We start from the raw sequence: 17,989 nt of genomic DNA, 5'->3' as shown, positions 1-17,989 counted from the left end.
TATGTAGTTTTTCTCAGAAATAAAACTATATGATGCAACTGAAATTGCATTCTGATTTTATGCAGTCCAGCTAAGCATTAAAAATCAGCCCTTTTATAATTCAACTTGCAACAGGAACATGTCTTTTTTACAAAAGCAGCTTGCAGTAAACCCCCAACCCCACTCCATCCAGAAGACAAACCACTGCCCCGTGTTAATAATGAATGCAGCTCATATCTACTGTGCTCTGTTAAATTGCTAAAATTGCCCAGATAAACCATTTGAGAGTATGTCAGGTTAAATTAATACAACATGACCTGATCACTTCCACAGCTGGGAAGAAAGAAGTTGGCATTCTTTAAATCCAGAGCTCAACCTGGAGATTATGCTAAATTTCTTCATTCATAGTCCACACTCCTCCGCACATGTCAGGAGGACAGCATTTGTCCCCTCTAGTGATAAACAAATTATACATGAAATCAATTCCACTTCACAATAATTTTCCCTATTGGGTATTATCTTTCCTCCTCTGCTGCCTCCAGTTAAGCTTGCATCCTGTAACTTGCTAATGAGCTGGGGGCTTTCTGTTCCAGGTGGCACCCCCTGCCTCGAAGTCATGACATTTCCCATTTCGAATGCTGCTGGCATTTTTCGACAGCTCCTGCTAACCAGCCTTTTTGACCTGCACTAAGAGGAACTCATCTGATCGAATGCTCTGACCTGCCAATCACACCAGCAAATGATCTTCACAGTCACTCCCAAGGCAGGAGAGCAAAAAAAGGGAGAGCGAGAGAGGGGGAGCGAGAGAGGCGGCTCGGGAGAGTGATGGAGCAGGCAAGCAGGCAGCCTCTGCAGAGACCTAATGAGACTGCTTTAAGTCTCTGAGACAGCTGAAACCTTGAAAAACTGGTGGGAAAATTAGGACAGAACTGAATGCCTGGTGCTGTTATTACCGCTTTCTTTACACCCCGAGACCATTTTGAAAGCAATACCTCTGAGATGTGCCATTTTCAAAAGAACAGAAGTTAATTTTACCATATAAATAGAAAACAGATATATTTTTCCCTGCCACTATCAATATGCAAACCTCATAATTCTGCTCTGCCAAATGGCGTTCTTTACAGAATTAATTAGGAGCTGGAAGCTTGTTAAATGAGTAGCTTCACCTAGGGATGATGAATATTTTTTTGTTGTTGATGTAAGCCATAAATAGCACTTTTAACCTAATTTAAATGCTGGCAACATTTACACCTCTGTATCTACAAATGTTTGCACACAGATACATAAAACAACAAATACAGTATCTGCAGAGTCTAGATGTCACTTCATGGGCTGAAACCAAGCAGAGTCATGATAATGACTCAGTTGTTTTGATTTTGCTCCTTTTATGATGTGACAGATTACTCAGTGCTGAATCTTTCAAGCACACAAGGACAGATTTAATTGTGTGGATTTTATTTCCCTTCAGACTAAAAGCCAGCTATAAGATTTTGATACATGTGTAATGCACAGTCTGAACAAGAAAGGTATTAAAAGCAATTGTAAAATAAAAATTTCAGGGAGAAAACTTAAATAAAAAGGCTGTGATTTTACTGTTACAATAAAAAAAGCCAGAAAATACAGTGCACAATTAGACTTTATCTTAACATCAAAAGAGGGTTGCAGAAGTGGCTGTACAGAATTAAAATCTAGGTTACTAATGGCAGAGAACGATCACCAAAAACTACTTCAAAAATATATATGTCCCAAAACAACATTGATAATTTATAACAGACCAAAAATGATGAAAATACTCAATTTTGTTTCCACTTCTTAAAATATCCAAAAATGCTGTTCCAGGGCTATTCTTATACATGAGACATCTTTATTAAATGAGAATTTAGTAATTTAGACTTAACAATTAACACTAGGAAGATGTGGGAAAAACATCCATCCTCAACCCACTTATGGGGCAGAATACATTAATATAATTTAATTTATTAGCTGAGTTGTAAACTACTGCTATATTTTTAGGCAAGAATCTTCCCACAACTAGACGTATTCAGTACACATTTACTTTAATAGGTGCTGCCTTAATACCCAGTTTTACAGTGGTTGGTTTAGTTTGTTTATTTCATGGAGAATCAGGCAATATAACCTACAGGTGAAAAATGGTACCACAAAGCTTGTCCTCCACAGAAAAAAAATCTGGTATATGGAGATAGTAAATTTCAATTTTTGTTTGCAATTTGGCTGAAAGTAAAATGTTCTGTGAACTCTGAATGCTGCAAATGGTGCCTGAGAGGCAATGCCTCTCATTAGCTTTGCTGTCTCTCTGGGTTATGGGCTGTGTGTCAGTGTTGGAAGCCTCTGCTTTGTCTGGAAGCCTCAGTTTCTCCCCTCCAGTGGTTCCACATTCCTCTTAGACAAAGCCTAACTGAGGAGTCACGTGGGGAAATAATCCTAAAGGAGAGGTGACTGTCCATGGGAGAGTAGGGAGAGTGGAGACCCGCTTTTGCCTCCCTCCCAGTCATTGTCATCCAGACATTGTCCTCGCCACATTCAAATGTCATCCCAGACTATCAGCCCACTGCAACTCAAACAGCCTTTCATGCCTAGACACTTCTTAAGCATAAACAGACCACAAAGACTGTCTAGTGGGAATTGCTTGCTATCCTAATATTAATAATGCAATATAGTACACTTATGGCACAGAGGATTCTGCCTTTTGTCTCCTAAATTTATGAGCAAACAAACTGGAAAGACAGATAAACAGCACTGCAACTGAGCACATGAATTCATGCAAATATCATGAATATCTTTCCTACCGCATAAATGACTGTAAAATTACAAACCTCTACACTAAAAATTATTTGAAAATGAATCTTCACAGTGCTGAAGGCAAGTTATCATGCATTAGAAATGAATTGAAAATAGTCTCCATACTATTCCATAGTACAAGGAAATACAGTACTGTCCTTTGAAAAAGTTATCCATAATAGTAGTAATACTTTGTTTTCCTTCTGCCGGCTCTGAAGCTGATTTGGCCATGACACATTACAATTTTAAAAGAATAATATCAATAAATATGTAGCCACTAGTTTCACACTGAATGACGTAGAGTATATCACTGCAGGGAAGAAATCAATATCTCCTAGCAATGGAGGTTTGAAATACTTGTCCTACCAAGTGGAGTATGTAACAATAAAACGTAAAGATTTCCCCTCTCTGTTCTGCTTCCTTTCTTTCCTTCTTCTTTCCTAAAGAGACTCCCATTATTTTAGATATCCTGATCATGCCTACTTGTTTCAGTGTACTTATTTCCAGGCATTGATGCTTTCTTGGGCTTTCAGTCTCCAGTCTGGACAGGCTTTCATCAGAACTGGTGTTCAGCTTCCTTAGTGAGACCATCCTTCCCAATTCACTTTTCATACCTCTGTGCATTATGTTACCAACTCTTTTTTTTTTTTTTATAAAGAAAAATCAAGAGTCTGAGCATTCTACTACTTACAAGGAGTGCAATTAAGTGACTGCATTTCACATGACAAGAGACAAGGTGACCTGTTACAGTACTGACACAGAAACATCATTATACACACTATCTAAGCCTTATGAGCTCCTTGACTAGGCAGTGGGCTTCCTTTACTGGGGCATACCTGGGGACCTGAGGGACAGTTCCTTCATCCTCAGTCCCCACATGTCACTAGGTCAGATGGGCAGTTCATACAAAAACAGCCTTGCACTTGACAGCTATTTGCTCAGTCCATTTCACTCACTGTGCATAGTCCGGAGCATATGGGGGGGATTTTCTTCATGGTTGAATAGAGGGCAAAATTCAGTCTATGATTTTCATTTTATATCAGTAGAAACAAGATAATAGATACCACAAAGAAAATGTAGACCAATGACTGGAGTTTTTCCCTTGTGTGTTATATTTAGGGTATATTCTAGCAATGTGGTGATCTTATTCTTCAATATTAAGTAAAGCACAGCTGGAACAGTCTCATAAAGCCATTATGTTGTTAACATAAGAAAAGAATGGCACTAAAAGTACTAGAGAGCCAAAACATATCTTGGATTCTACAGTTATCTTTCACAACTTAATGCTAATTTAACATTTTACAAAATTGATGTTACAATTTCAACTCTGCTTAGTACTATCATTACTGGACTCAAACGCAAATTGCTTTCAGCTGCCCACCACAACTGCATCTTATTAGCCTTTTCAGGAAAGCAAATTTATGCAAATCCAGTATTAGTTAAATAATTAAACTGACCCTCAACATTCATGTATAGACACTGTGTGGCACTAAAAGATGCAAGAGAAATGTAAACCTCCCATCTTCAGTGCTTAGGCTTCCATCTTTTCAACTGCAGCAGCACAATGACTGTTTATACACATCTATTTGAATCATCTATTAAAAAAATGCATAAAAAATTAAAATGGTTACTGCTGTGCTTTTATAGCTCTGCTTTTCTCTCCCAATCTGGTTTTCCACTGAATTTTGAGATTTCACACATATAAAGCACTACTGGCTACTTTGAGCTTTTGATTAAATCAACAGTGACAAAATCTGGCTGATATGCAGTATCTCAGTCTAGAATTTCTCTTTTATGCAGACCTTTCTCCACTGTAATTACTACAGTTTTATCCCCTGAAGCTGAAGAGATGAAGACTTAGATGCACAGTATATGGTTTTCTACAGTGTTTTAGCAACACTGGGGTACCCAGAACAGAGTAAATGCAGGGGAGTAGTGAATAAAAATGACTTTTCAATACTGACTACTGGACACACACACACTGCTGGACTACAGCTTCCCTGCGGCTTGACTAGGGCAAGGCAGGCAAAAATTATGTTCCCACACAGCAGGGCTGAAGAGACACTCTTGAACAATTTACAAATGTAGAACTGAAGATGACAAATGAAAATGAAACTATTTGGATGGGGATGCAACAACAGTCACCTCTCTAGCTAGCAAAGAGAAAAAGGTAATTTTCCATAACGATTCTGTGCTGCTGAACACACCCAGTCATAAGCAACCAAATAACCAGCACTTTTTGCCATTACAGTGGTAACTGTCACCTCTGCAGCTTTATTCTGTTTTACACAGCTGAGCTGGCCCGAATGACGCCATCCTCCCTTCCATTGGCTGCGCTGGTGTCAGTTGCTGGCTTCAATGGACACAGAAGAAAGAATTCAGCACCCTGCGACTGACATTCAGGATTGCTCGGATGCATGTGCATGTGCTGAAGCAATACAAATAAAGGCCACTTTTTGTTTTGCTTCAGTGAATTGTCAAAGAGATTTAGAAAGCCAGGGGATCTCATTATGGTAATACAGGTTAAATACTTTAAAAGCATATGGTGTTACCATCCTGAATGAAGCTGTCCCTGCTGGCTCCAGGAACCAGACAATAGGCCAGAAACACATCTCGTGTCTCTGGCCCACCAATGGGAACTGGGGATTATAAATCACCACAAGAAAACATCACGTGCTATCTCATATCAGGTAATGCCTTGTCTTTTCAATTACTATTTGACTCATCCTTTCCAGAGAGGAGCAAGCTTTAGCCATGTATTCCGCTAGCCAAATGAAAACAGAGCTCTAGAGTTTCTTAGGGTCCCTTCTTGTCTCAATAAAACAGATCTATAAAGATGGATATACAGTATAACTCAACAAGACGTGTACAGAGGAGGAATGCTTCCACAGAGATGCTTCCTCCCCATGGAGAAAAAAATATCGATGGAAACCATCAGGCACAAAATAAAAACATTTTGCTTTATCAGAAGACTTTAAAGTTCCATAGATATGGTCGAAAGGCCCCATCTAATTCCATGCTGACAGGTTTTTCTGTGTGTGGTGACGCTCATTACCACATATTTGCTAATTTTCTCTAGTAGAGAGCAGCCTCAGTTGACCTTGCTAACTCTGAATGTCAGGTATTCCCCCATGGGCAATGGAATAAATGTGTTGTCTCTTCTTGGAGCCCAAGACAATGGCACAGTGTGGTCTACAAAGACCCCATTAGTATCCCAAGTCTGACAGATGCTATCTAAGTTTTCAGAAACATGTCCTAGGCTGCTGCTTTTTCAAGTGGTAAGTTGATTTGTGAGTTGTAGACAGGCAGCTGAAGCACTACGGTGTTTTAAAGACAGCAGAAATTCTCAGAGATGCTCCAGTTTCTGAGGGCTTAAGACAAGCTCTAATCAATAATGGAGCCAATTACAAATGTACTGCCTTTAGTCTCTCTCCTTCACCAATCTGCCAGAGACTGCCGCTCCCAAAGTTAGCAGATGATGTCTCAGCCATTCCTCCCCTAATCTTTTTGCCTTCCAAACCCTAAAGAAAAGTGGATTTAATTCAGTGGGTGCACTATCAGGGCAGTAACATCTGGCAAGTGTGTGAGAGAACAGCAAGAGGTGATAACTTCTTATCACAGAAAGATTTGGCACAACAGCTTTATTTGGTCTCTCAAATTTACTTCCTATTTTACCCCCAAAACAGGGAAATGGAGGGAGGGAAGGAGAGAGAGAGGCAGGCAGGCAGGAAGGCAGGAAGGAAGGAAGGAAGGAAGGACATAAGATTAGAATCTTCTTCAGCACCAGGTTTTGGATGTGATTGAAGATGGCTCCTTGTTCGTGTTTCTTTATGGGTTTCTCTAATAAATTCCTTTACAATGTATAAATACATAAAAATATATTAAAAATAAAACTTTTCCTTTACATGCATGTTAGAGGATTTAGTGAGCAACTATCTACAGATTTTTCTCTTTCACAGCTTCCTGAAGGACACTGGAATACCTCAAAACTCCAGCCCTTCCTAACTTCCCTCCTACCTCCATATATGCATAAAGTCAACCCACAAAGTTGAGTGAAACACATTTGTGCCTACCTTGTCCAGGAGACAAGCTATAAATATTTTTTTGCTATGGTTGTTGGGTTTTTTTAAATAATCAGATCTATTTCCTTGCAGTTTTTGCCCCTTCTAATTTTTATTTACCCCATTAGTTGGAATGTTATGTGATCAGGCTTGTTGACATTTTAAAATCTTGTACTGGATTTTAACATCCTCCATATTTCTAACTCTAATTGCCTTGTTTTATCTATTAACTTCATGGCCTTGGAGAGCTACTGCTATCTTTCCTTTTGCTCTTCATGCATCTTTTTGCTTCACAAAGTCTTGTGAATGGAGACTTTGGGAGAATATATTGTAATAAATACCCCTTCCCTAATGCTACGCTCCTGCTGACTGCAACTCTAGTCTTCTGCTAGAACAACTGACTCATAACATCCATTTTACTGACTGAACATCCTACTTGCCAGTCACTACTCTTCTGCTTAAAATCACAGCCACCTGCCATTCACCAGATCTTCTTTTCCCATCACCAAAACTGCAGTCTCTTTTCCCAACTCCTTTCATTTCCCACAATGACTCACACCTCTACTTGCTTGGTAGTCTCATCCCTTTAAATGTTTCCACCCATTCTAATAATTCCTCACCCAAATCCATTGCCATGTCAGTTCTCCTGCTTCCCTATGAATTTTAGTTTCATCTCATTAATCCCCAGCTCTCCACATGGTATGAGGATCTGTTTGGTCCTAATACTTTTCCAGCATTACCTGCTGGTCCCCATCGCATGGCACAGGTCAAGTACTTCAGCAGGGAGCTGGTATGTTATTGCAGTGCAAGCACCTAACAGAATGAAGTCCCAAGCCACAGTGGAAAAATGTAATCAGTAGTGTGCACTTCACAACATTTGCTAAGTGCTTTCAGACCTTTCACAATGAACCATGCTATTCTGTATTAAAACTGTGGCTGAGCAGCCATAACACTACAGTGATGTATATAAAGGATACATTTGGTTTTATCTTTCTGTTCACATATAAAAGTTTAAAACAGTAATTTGTACCTGCTCAAATAGATATTCAGTAAGAATGATCCAACGGTTCTTTTGTAATATTTTACATGCTCATTTGCAAAAACCTTCTATTGCATATTTTATAACTGAAAAATTTGCATTTATTTGGAAGCAACAGAAAGGAGATTCTGTACATGAGAACTGAGATTCTGCACATAAGCTTCTACACAAAAGGTCTTTAGCACAGATGGGCACATTCTAAATATACTTTAGATGGGTGATATGTCACATTAGAACAGACAAGGTTGAAGAGATGTCTGCAGGGACACAGCCCGAGGAAAAAGTAGGGATTAGCTTGTCAATAAGGATGTAAACAGACTGCTCTGAGGCAGCCTCATTTCTGACATTAGAGAATCTTAAATGGTTTGTTGGCGAAGAACTTGTGCAAAAACTGGGGCAGGCTGTTAGCACCAAAATCTATTAATTCCAGTTTTTCAGTAGTTACTGCTTGTCAGGCAAAGACTCTACAACATTACAGGGTTAAAAAACCCAGTTTTACATAAGCATACAACAATAAACCCAAGTGTAATTCATTAGAGAAAGTTGTATCTGATATTGCAAAAAGCAGACTTAGCTAAATGTAGACATCATGTGCATATCAACTACATTTATAGGAGACCATATCTTCAAATAGGTACATGAACAGCATGTGCATTTATCTCAGCTCCTAGACCTTCTGTAATAAACTGTTAAAATAGACTCAACATGCAAAAGCAACCGTGTCTTTAAAAACAAACAAGAAAAAAACAAGGCCTTGATTTTTTTGAATGAAAAGAATCTACTCTTAAAGCATTTTGTGAAACACTGTGGTATGAAATGATTTAGAGAAGCATAATAAGCAAAGCAGCATTATAAGGAAATACTGCTGACCTGGAAGAGTCTGCCAAGTGTTAAATCCCACTGAACGAACACTGGGCTAGTGCATATGGGCAGAAGACAATTAATGTCATGATATAACTCCACCATGTCCTTGCTGTAATTTGGCAAGTAGCCTCTCTATTCACCTGGCCTTCTCAAGTTCTGCTCTGCTCTTAAAATACCAGAAATCATATTACACACTATTTCACCGCTGAATAACAATGGTGGAACAAAACTAATATTAGTTGATCCAGTGATACAGATCATAATCACTAACATGACATCACCTCTTTGTCTTCTGCTACCAAGACTACCAACCTACTAAATAACAGAGTCATAGAATAGTTAGGGCTGTGAGGGACCTTAAATCATAGAATTTCTCCTCCTTGCCCCAGAATTTAGCAACAGAACTTACTAGAGGTATTTTCTCTCTTCCTATTTTACCAGGGGAGAAAAAAGTTTTCAGTCCAAATTAAAGGCTATATTAATATATAGTAATATACTAGCACCAACTTCTGCAATATTTTCAACCTGTCAGTGAAAACATTACTCATTCCTGAGTACTTACGCTCTTCATAGGGACTGCAAAACTGCAAAAACAGAGTATCAGCCTGCATATGGACATGCAGTTGAGTTTTGTATTTTGTTTCTCTAAAGATAACTAAAGAGCATTTTCAAAGATATTCTTTCCAATAATCGTGTCTTACCTGCATTATCAGTTGTGAACATAGGTATTCTTCAATGTTTGCTGTTTGATACACCTTTCCCATAACTATTGTTTTTTCCAAAGGCTCTCATGCTTTCTCCAGTCTCTGGCTGTAATCTTACATTCGGTACAGTAAAAATAGAAGACACTGTAAAAAAGAGTGTCAGTTCAGAAACTTTGATTTATTTTTTGCAGTAGAAGCAGTAATTTAAAAATAATTAATATATAGGGCAAACATAACACATTAAATACATATACCACCTATTTAAGCATTGCACAAAATCTGAATGGAAAGAAGCTGAAAGCATTTTGATGGAAATTGTATGGTGCAAACATTCTTAGCTGCATGCATCTTCAAAAAAACCTGTTTCCAGATAGTGTGTTTATTTGTTGTCTACACCACCATACAATGAATAAATTCCACTTTGAAATTTATGCTGAGAAAACTTAGAAATGGGAAGGGAAAACCTGCAGCAAGGTTTTTCAATAATTTGATAACACATATTACATCTTCAGAATCTTTACATCAGTAGAACTGAACTATCTTGACTTTCTTTTTTAAATTACTGAAGACAACTAGGCTTGTTAAAAATATCCCAAAAACTCAAAAATCTTTTATGTGAAGCAATCTCCTTTTGCATGTGCTAGAAAAACCTTGATGACTTCATGTCACACCAGGCAACTAGTAATTAGGAGACATGATTATAATAATCACAGCAGTCAAAATGCAAATGGGTAAGAGCTAACATATTCATAATATGGAAACTAATTTTTACTTAGGATGCCTCAATCTGATGAGGAAAAATCAATGACTTTTAATATCTCCTGAAAACAAACCTCCATATAACAATATCCTCATGAGAGCTGCCACTGCGTGATTCCATAAGGAAATGCTAAAGAACTAATCAGGGCCATAAGTTTTCTTTTTTGCACCTACAGTTGGCATACATGTAAGTTTCTGGAACTACTTTTTTCATTTATATGTCTTCAAGAGAGGCCTGGTTATTGCTTTAGGCCCAGACCTTCCCACTGTAGTTTGACATCTCAACTTGTATTTCTTATTCTGCTATCCTTGGTAACACACATTGTTCATGGCGGATATTCTATGCAAATAAATGAATACATCCTCTCAAATATAAAAGTAGAAAAGTGTGAGGAATTATTATTTTTTAATAGAACATAACCAGTACACATATTTAGTAAAAAGGATTAATCTATGGATTACTGCTCAATTTTCAAGATTAATGAAAGCTATGCTGCATCATAAATTGAATTTTATTCCTAGGCAAGGTGTTTTTAGCAGAACTGGATTACTCTTACCTTTTTAATGCACTATTTTCAAAAACTGAAAGTGGCTACCTTTTAGACAGAGCTTATCTGGAAAATGAACTTCCAACCCAACTGAAATTATGCCTTGACTTGAAACGGAACTAAGAAAAGAAGCAAAATGGTGCTTCTCACTAAAACTAACTTTGCACGTGTTTTTAAAATAAACCCCATTAAAAAAATGTACTGTAAAGTATTATACAGAATACATATACAGAATACAAATACCTAGTACTAATGATCAAAACCAGAATAGGAAGTCAAACACTTCATTTTTACTTTTTCAGTGTAGGTAGAGTCACCATACTTTTCTGAAATATTGTGATTCCAAGGAAACAATTTTCGATGGAAAATAATTTTACTGATTTATCCTATTTGCTTTTCTATCCATATATGAGCCTTTCCTTCATTTTAAGTGCTAAATTCCCAAATTTACAATTCAGCATTAGAACCAAATTGGACAAAATATATTTCATGATGAATACTTCTCACTACAGAGATTTGCAAAATCACTGGTGATGTCCAAATTAGAAAGCAGTAATTTTGTTTCTACATAAAGACTCAATATATTTATAAATATATTTAATTAACTATCAATAGTATTTCTTGATGTAAAACAGAGAAATACAATCACAAAAACTGGTAATTTCACTACACAGTAAACATTATCCCAACTCTCCAAAGTATATGACTTCTTTGTTTTGTAAATATGTTTACAAGTATATCCAAGTCATACTAAATAGAAATGATTGTAGTATTTGATACTGGGATTGTCCTTTCTTGCATCTGGATTTATGCTTCATAATGATTATCTACTAGACACAGAAATAGTCTTTCTGCAACTCAAAATTTTACTGGAGGCATTTAGAAGAACCTTGCTTTAAAATATAATGATTTTTCATCTTTATTCTCCCCCCTTCAAAAGGTTTCACTGCTCCTGATGTTTAACGTTATGCAAAGACGTGTTTCTGCCAATGAATATCGCCTTATGGTTATGCTTCTGCAAATAACCTGCTGTGAGCTGATAAAAGGATTAATGCAGCCAAAATTCTTAATCTGTGAAATTACAAATTAAATTCTCATATTAAAAATACCACCCTGAGGTATTTTTTGTGGTTTTAATTCCCCTCTGGTGTTCTGCATACATTGTGCTTGTTAATGACTAGGACAAGACTGTCTCTGTTGGCAGCCTGCTGCAGAGTGATAATGTGTAGGCATTTACTTCACTGATAGAGCTGGATTTAACCACCGACTGATAAACTAAGTGGCAAGTGAGTAATAAGTCCATATTAACAGAAAAGTGCTACTGCAGAATTCAGAATTCAAAATCCTGGCTAGACTAAATCACACAGTCATAAGGATTGAGATGTCACCACTGTAGAGTGATTTTTGTTTTCCATTTGGTGGAAATTGGATAAATGAACTGGCATTCTTGATGTTTCATTAGTCCTGAAGAAAAGAATCTGCTTCAGTTTCTGCAAAGTCAGACTTTCAACAGCAGCTGCCTTAACTTACACTGAACATTTAAATTTTCTGCTTATCAAGTACCACAGTCAGCAAACTGAGTGGTGGGTCACCATGGCAGAGGAGGAAACTGGGAATCTTTCTGCAGAGCCAGAACACAGTCTGTGATAGTGATGGACAGAAATTATTGGTGATATTTTGGTTTTAATTTTCATATTCTACAAATGGGAGAGTGCTATTCAAAGCAGAGCTGGGAGTAGGGTACTTGGACAGCCAAGGTACAGAACCAGCTCAAAATGTGAGTACTACAGCTGTTGATGATGAAAAGATAAAAAGGTTTTTTACTGACACTAGTGTAAACACATTGTATTGTGGATAAATATTCAAAGAGAGAGCTTCATTTTTCAAAGCAAACTTTTAAGTCAGCCATAGTTACAGACACATGTTCCATTGTTGCACCTCTGAACTTTCTGCCTTGAGGTACTGGATATAGATATTTTGCTAATGGATGTATGTTTGAAAACAGAAAAGAACATATAATGCTGTAATGCAAGCATGTGTCTCTTCACTATATTGAGTTAAAGCAAAATGCTGACTGTTATTCCCTTGTGAAACCTTTTTATAATAACAGGACCTTCTCTGAATAAAAAGTATCATTCATTACACTATTTTTTTCCCCAGAATAAATAGTTGTGTGCTTTTAACACTGAAAAACCATATGCAGACACACAATATAAATGATTTAAAATTACTAAAAAGATAATTGACAGCATACATAATGATAGGAACATTTCTACCAAATCACTGGAATGCATTCCATTTAATAACAGAAGCAAAAGGATGTATGAAAATAGTGAAAGCATTCTTAGTTAAGAATATCATCTGCCATCCTCTTCATACACAGTCTAATTCAGCAAATTAACTGATTGTTTACTTTGTGTATCCCAGACTTCTAAATGCTGAGACCTTTGTTGAAGGTTACTGTTATAACATAGAGATTCTGTGAATCAAACACAGCTGGATTTTTATCCTGTGTGCTGCAGCTAGTTAAGAAGTACTGTATGTTATAAGTGAAAAGCACTAAATATGTAAATTGCATTTTTCCTTTTGCTTTATGACAATTCAGAGAATTCTACTGGCTCCACACATAATCAAATACAAAGATAGCAGGCTGCAGACTGCACAGCAGAGATAGCAAAAAAAAAAAAAAAAAAAAAAAAAGAAAGAAAGAATCCATTTTGTCCTGTGTCAAGCTAACTATGTAATTTCAATCTACACAATTGCAGTCACGTACTTTGTGTGTGGCTGTGTGTGTCCATGAGGCTGTCTGCATGTGGGGGTTAGCATACACACATGCATGTGTCTGAACTAGAATCTCTGTTTCTAATCCATTTGGAGGTGGATATACTCACTATCAGTTAACTCCCATAGCCGTGGGGGCAGATCACTGAAGTACTCATGGCTCAGAGCTGCCTGTGCTGACAATCTGTTCTTTGGGAAACACTGGAGTAGTTTGGAGGCTAGATCTTCTGCATGGTTCACACAGCTCAGCCTGAAACATAAACAAGAAGGTTTTTCTGCAAAACAGTATCATTATTCTGTTTACTAATTCCATCTCCAGTCAGTACAGTTAAAACACCAAGTCTTAATAGCCAGAAGTGCTACCAGGAAAAGTGTTCCTTAGGTTAGGGAGTTAATCAATTATTTCTGTATTGACAGCTCAAAATTCATACCAATTTTACAACTACAGAGCATATAATACACCATATCATATATGCCCTGCCTAGTATGCTAAAACATCATGAGCAACAGAATCTTGAAAGCAACTGTTTTGACTCATCCATTTACATTTTATTGAGCATACTGAAAAACTGAAAATTTACAGTGATGGAAACAAATGCTTATTACCATCTGAACACATTAAATCCAAGCTTACAATAACAGCAACATTCACTTCACAACTTTGAGAAGTATCAAATTTTAAAATCCAGTGATACTTAACATGCAACGCATTCATCATGTTTCACAAAGACATTTGTCTTTCAGGAGGTACTGACTTCTTACTTGTTCATGTATTCACATGGCAGGGAATTGACTCCTCATTAAGTGTTAATGCAATGCAACCATTAAATTTAAGTGAGTTTTCTTTTCTAAGCTTCCTACGGAAACTGAGAAAACTTACTGTTTCACTGGGAGTTAAATCCTTGGGAATATTATAAGAAGATGTAATCTAAAAAGTAGTAGACTTGGAGAGAATAAAATGGTAATCAGCAAGTTGTGGCCTGGGTCTAGTAAGCTAGAGCTGCTTCCTAAATTTCCACAGCCACCAAGCTTTCTGCAATATGCAGTCAAAAAAATACATGCTGAATCTTATTGACATCATGTTGCTATTATTACTAAGAAACTTCATAAATTCAACCATGCCTTTACTCAGTAAAGATGTCTCACTGGGTAAATGCCAAATTCTACAATGCACTGGTTCCCCAAAACCAGTAGATAGTAGACTGCAGTACAAAATAACTCAGCATTTGAAAAAGTTTATGTTAGCCTCTAAAATCAATAATCCTACAGGATGTTTCATGCAAATATTCATTTTTTCAGCTTGAGATGACTTTCCAGAAAAAAATTCAAGAAGATGGATTAAACAGCATTACTCTTTTATTGGGTTGACATGGCATGATTGATATGAAGCAGTAGAGCCATAGCTGAAAACTGCCTCTTCAACAAAGAACAGACAAATCTGAAAACACTAAATAAAGAAAAAAGGTTACTACAGTGAGAAATTTAAGTTACAAATGTCATAAACACAGCTTTTTCTCCATGTCCATACCATTTTCAGTGTGAAAAAACCCTAATTTTAGATATTAATTTTAAGTTTAAAAAAAAAGTCAAAAGCATCTATCCTAAATTATGTACTTGCATATGCATGATATGCTGATATCTGCAATCATTCAGAAAGTATGCCACTGGCTGTCTTTTTAATTTCTAGCAACTGTATGCTAGATGGAAAGATGCCTATCTGATCTCTTCCTGAGAACTGGCTGGATATATGTCCAGAAAGTACCCAGGGATGAATTGCTTAGGAGTGCTGACTACTTTAAGGCATTGTATCTCATCACTCATAACCTTATTGAAATCTAAACTTATTAGATTTCAAAATGGGTATTTCAGGTTAAAGAGAGGCTGAACTCCAGCTTTCGTGATGGGCAATTTTTTTTTCTGTTTTCATTTTCAGTTTATGACAAAAGAAAAACACCTTGAATGAAAGACTCATTGTTTATAAATTACACCATAAATTAGAATAATTCTAGACTATTTAAAATATCAGACTGTTGAAAATGTTCAGTAAAGTGTTGTAACAATTACAGATAATTTAATTACAGAACACAGCAAAATACCAACACATAAGGTTATTATTAACAAAGAAAAGGAAAAGGAGGGGCAAATATTCAAGAAGAATTGGCATTAATTCTTCTACACATCCAAAATTTCTATGGAATGGTGATTATATTGAGTCTGTGATGCCTGAGTCCTAATGCCCCCTGCACCAACAAATTGTTCAGAGATTCTGTCAAACCATTTCACCAATGTCATTTTTCCCCACAGAGGTAGCTGCAAGATTTTTGAAACTATAGTAAACCTGCTCTGTCTTGAATGGGAACTACTGTTAATTCACAAAAGTGCAGTCACTTAAGTAGTGAAATATTACCCTCCAATATACAAATTACACCATTCCTTAGCTGATCCATACATATTGTGGAGATACTAATTAGGTAAGGAAAAGCAAAGCCAAAGAAAATAACATTCAAACATCAACAAATTCTGACATGCAGGTGAAAATTTTGGATGCCACCTGTAGTTCCTCAAACAGAGTGATGCTGATATTTTGACTGAATTAATGGTCATCAGTGTACCTGGCATATTTTTGCAAGATATTCAGAAAAACTAATATAAATTGAAAGGGTTTTGAATAGGAACAGTTTAGAAAACCACTATAGACAAAAAAAAAAAATATGTATTTACTGAAATCAGTTGAGAAACCAAAGATAAACATCAAAAATCAGCAGATTATACATTAATAGACTATAAATCCAACAAAAATATCTAGGACTGCAAAATAATCACATCAATGAATTAAATAATTATATATCAGTCATAATTAGAACCAGTTTTATAATTAATAAATAGAAAGAAGACTAAATTCATAGCACAGTCTGCAAAAATAGTTCAGTCTGCTATAATTATTAGATCTATCTTCCCTGATCACATTCCAAATAGTGCTGGGGGCATGGGGATGGTGTTTGTTGTTTGTCAGTGCTGGAAGATTCCAGTTGCTACATTATTAGCATTATGTTTCCAAGCATTTACAGATTTCAAACTCAGAAGGGACCATAAGGATCAAGTGTCATCTCTTGTGTAATACAGGCCAAAGATCATCCAAGTAACTCCTGGATCAAACCACCACTTTCCCCTAGCTCAGCTGTATCTTTAAAGTTCTACATTAAAATTCTAGTTTTGTTTATGGAGCTTGGCACAGCAATGAAAAAATTCTCTGAAATTCATGTCTTCTGCAAAGGTCACTTCTGGAAATCAGTGGGCACTGCAAAAACCACATGCATGTGGGCTCCTAAGGTTGTCAGTATTAAAAACCAATGCCTTAGTGGAATGCATGACTAATTTTGCTGCTTTGTTAAAAGACAAGCTATTCTTTACTTATGAAAAATGTACTGTATGATCATGTATTAAAATTACATCTGCTACATCAGAATTGTTTGGAAAACCCTGTTTAGTGCATAAGCTTAGTGGTCAGAACATTGGAAAGATTGCTTTGTTTGTCTCCTTTTTCTTCCTTTTCGCCAATATTCTCTTTAAAATATCCTCCTTAAAACATTAACAATTTGTCTGATTTAAGTTCACAACCTGATTCCTCAATAGAGACAAAGGGTAAATTTTCTGATGGGGCTCAGTAGTTAAATACCTAATACAGAAGTTAACAAAAAGAACTGAAGAAGAAAAAGATTTCATTTTTAAATACACCTCTTTCAGTACGAGACAGGATGGAATTTCATACAATATGGCTTTGTGTCTAAAACATAATAGCATGTTTTGTCTCACAGCAGTTGGGCCATATAGGAACTTATCATGCATGATATGGCAAGTCCCAATATTCACGCTTCACTTACTGTCACACTAATCACTGAGCAATAGTTACTAGTCATGACAGCATACATACTTTCAGAAAATGTGGTGTAAAGCAGAATACAGAGAATCCTTTAGCAATGAGCATTAAATAATATGTAGATATTGTTTTGAGAAATAATGGGAATATTTTTACACACCTACTCTGATGACATTTGTGAAACACATTGATTTTCAATTTAATCCCAAATGCTATTATATACAGCCTTAGCTCAAGAAAAACAAACACCATATGAACCTGTCTAACTTGAAACATATATGAATCTGACTAGACTTGAGCAGTTGTAAATCTCATTGGATTACAAGAATTTGATTTAATTTCAGAAAACAGGCTTAAATGTCTTTCTACTGCAGAGGAAGGTCAGTATTTGGTCAAGCAGAACATGACTAAGATCACTGAAGTTTGGTTTAAGCTCTTAAGAAAAAAAAAAAAGAGTTTGGGGCATGTGCAGTGAACTTCTGAACTTGGGGTGATTTGCTTTTAAATGCAATGAAGAAGGCAGTTCAAATTCACATTAATAATTAAGACAAATGGGCATTAAAACAAATGGAGATAAT

The 17,989-nt window shown here is 36.5% G+C and overlaps 1 protein-coding gene across 8 annotated transcripts in view; it reads right to left on the bottom strand.

Moving 5' to 3' along the window:
• The window catches only part of CDK14 (cyclin dependent kinase 14), a 314,718-nt gene that overhangs the window by 54,299 nt on the left and 242,430 nt on the right, over positions 1 to 17,989 (bottom strand). For all 8 annotated transcript variants that reach the window (XM_085573088.1, XM_085573092.1, XM_085573090.1 and 5 more), the window contains 2 exons: positions 13,645 to 13,784; positions 9,444 to 9,590 (listed from right to left, as the gene is read on the bottom strand). In XM_085573088.1, coding sequence (XP_085429214.1) covers positions 9,475 to 9,590; positions 13,645 to 13,784 — 256 coding nt within the window. In that variant the 3' untranslated portion in view covers positions 9,444 to 9,474. The remainder of the gene's footprint in view (positions 1 to 9,443; positions 9,591 to 13,644; positions 13,785 to 17,989) is intronic.

Source organism: Lonchura striata, chromosome 2 (assembly GCF_050655825.1).
Source record: "Lonchura striata isolate lonStrDom1 chromosome 2, ASM5065582v1, whole genome shotgun sequence".
Lineage (NCBI taxonomy): Eukaryota > Metazoa > Chordata > Aves > Passeriformes > Estrildidae > Lonchura > Lonchura striata.
The sequence above is the reverse complement of the archived record's forward strand: the minus strand, read 5'-3'. Positions and strand labels throughout refer to the sequence as shown.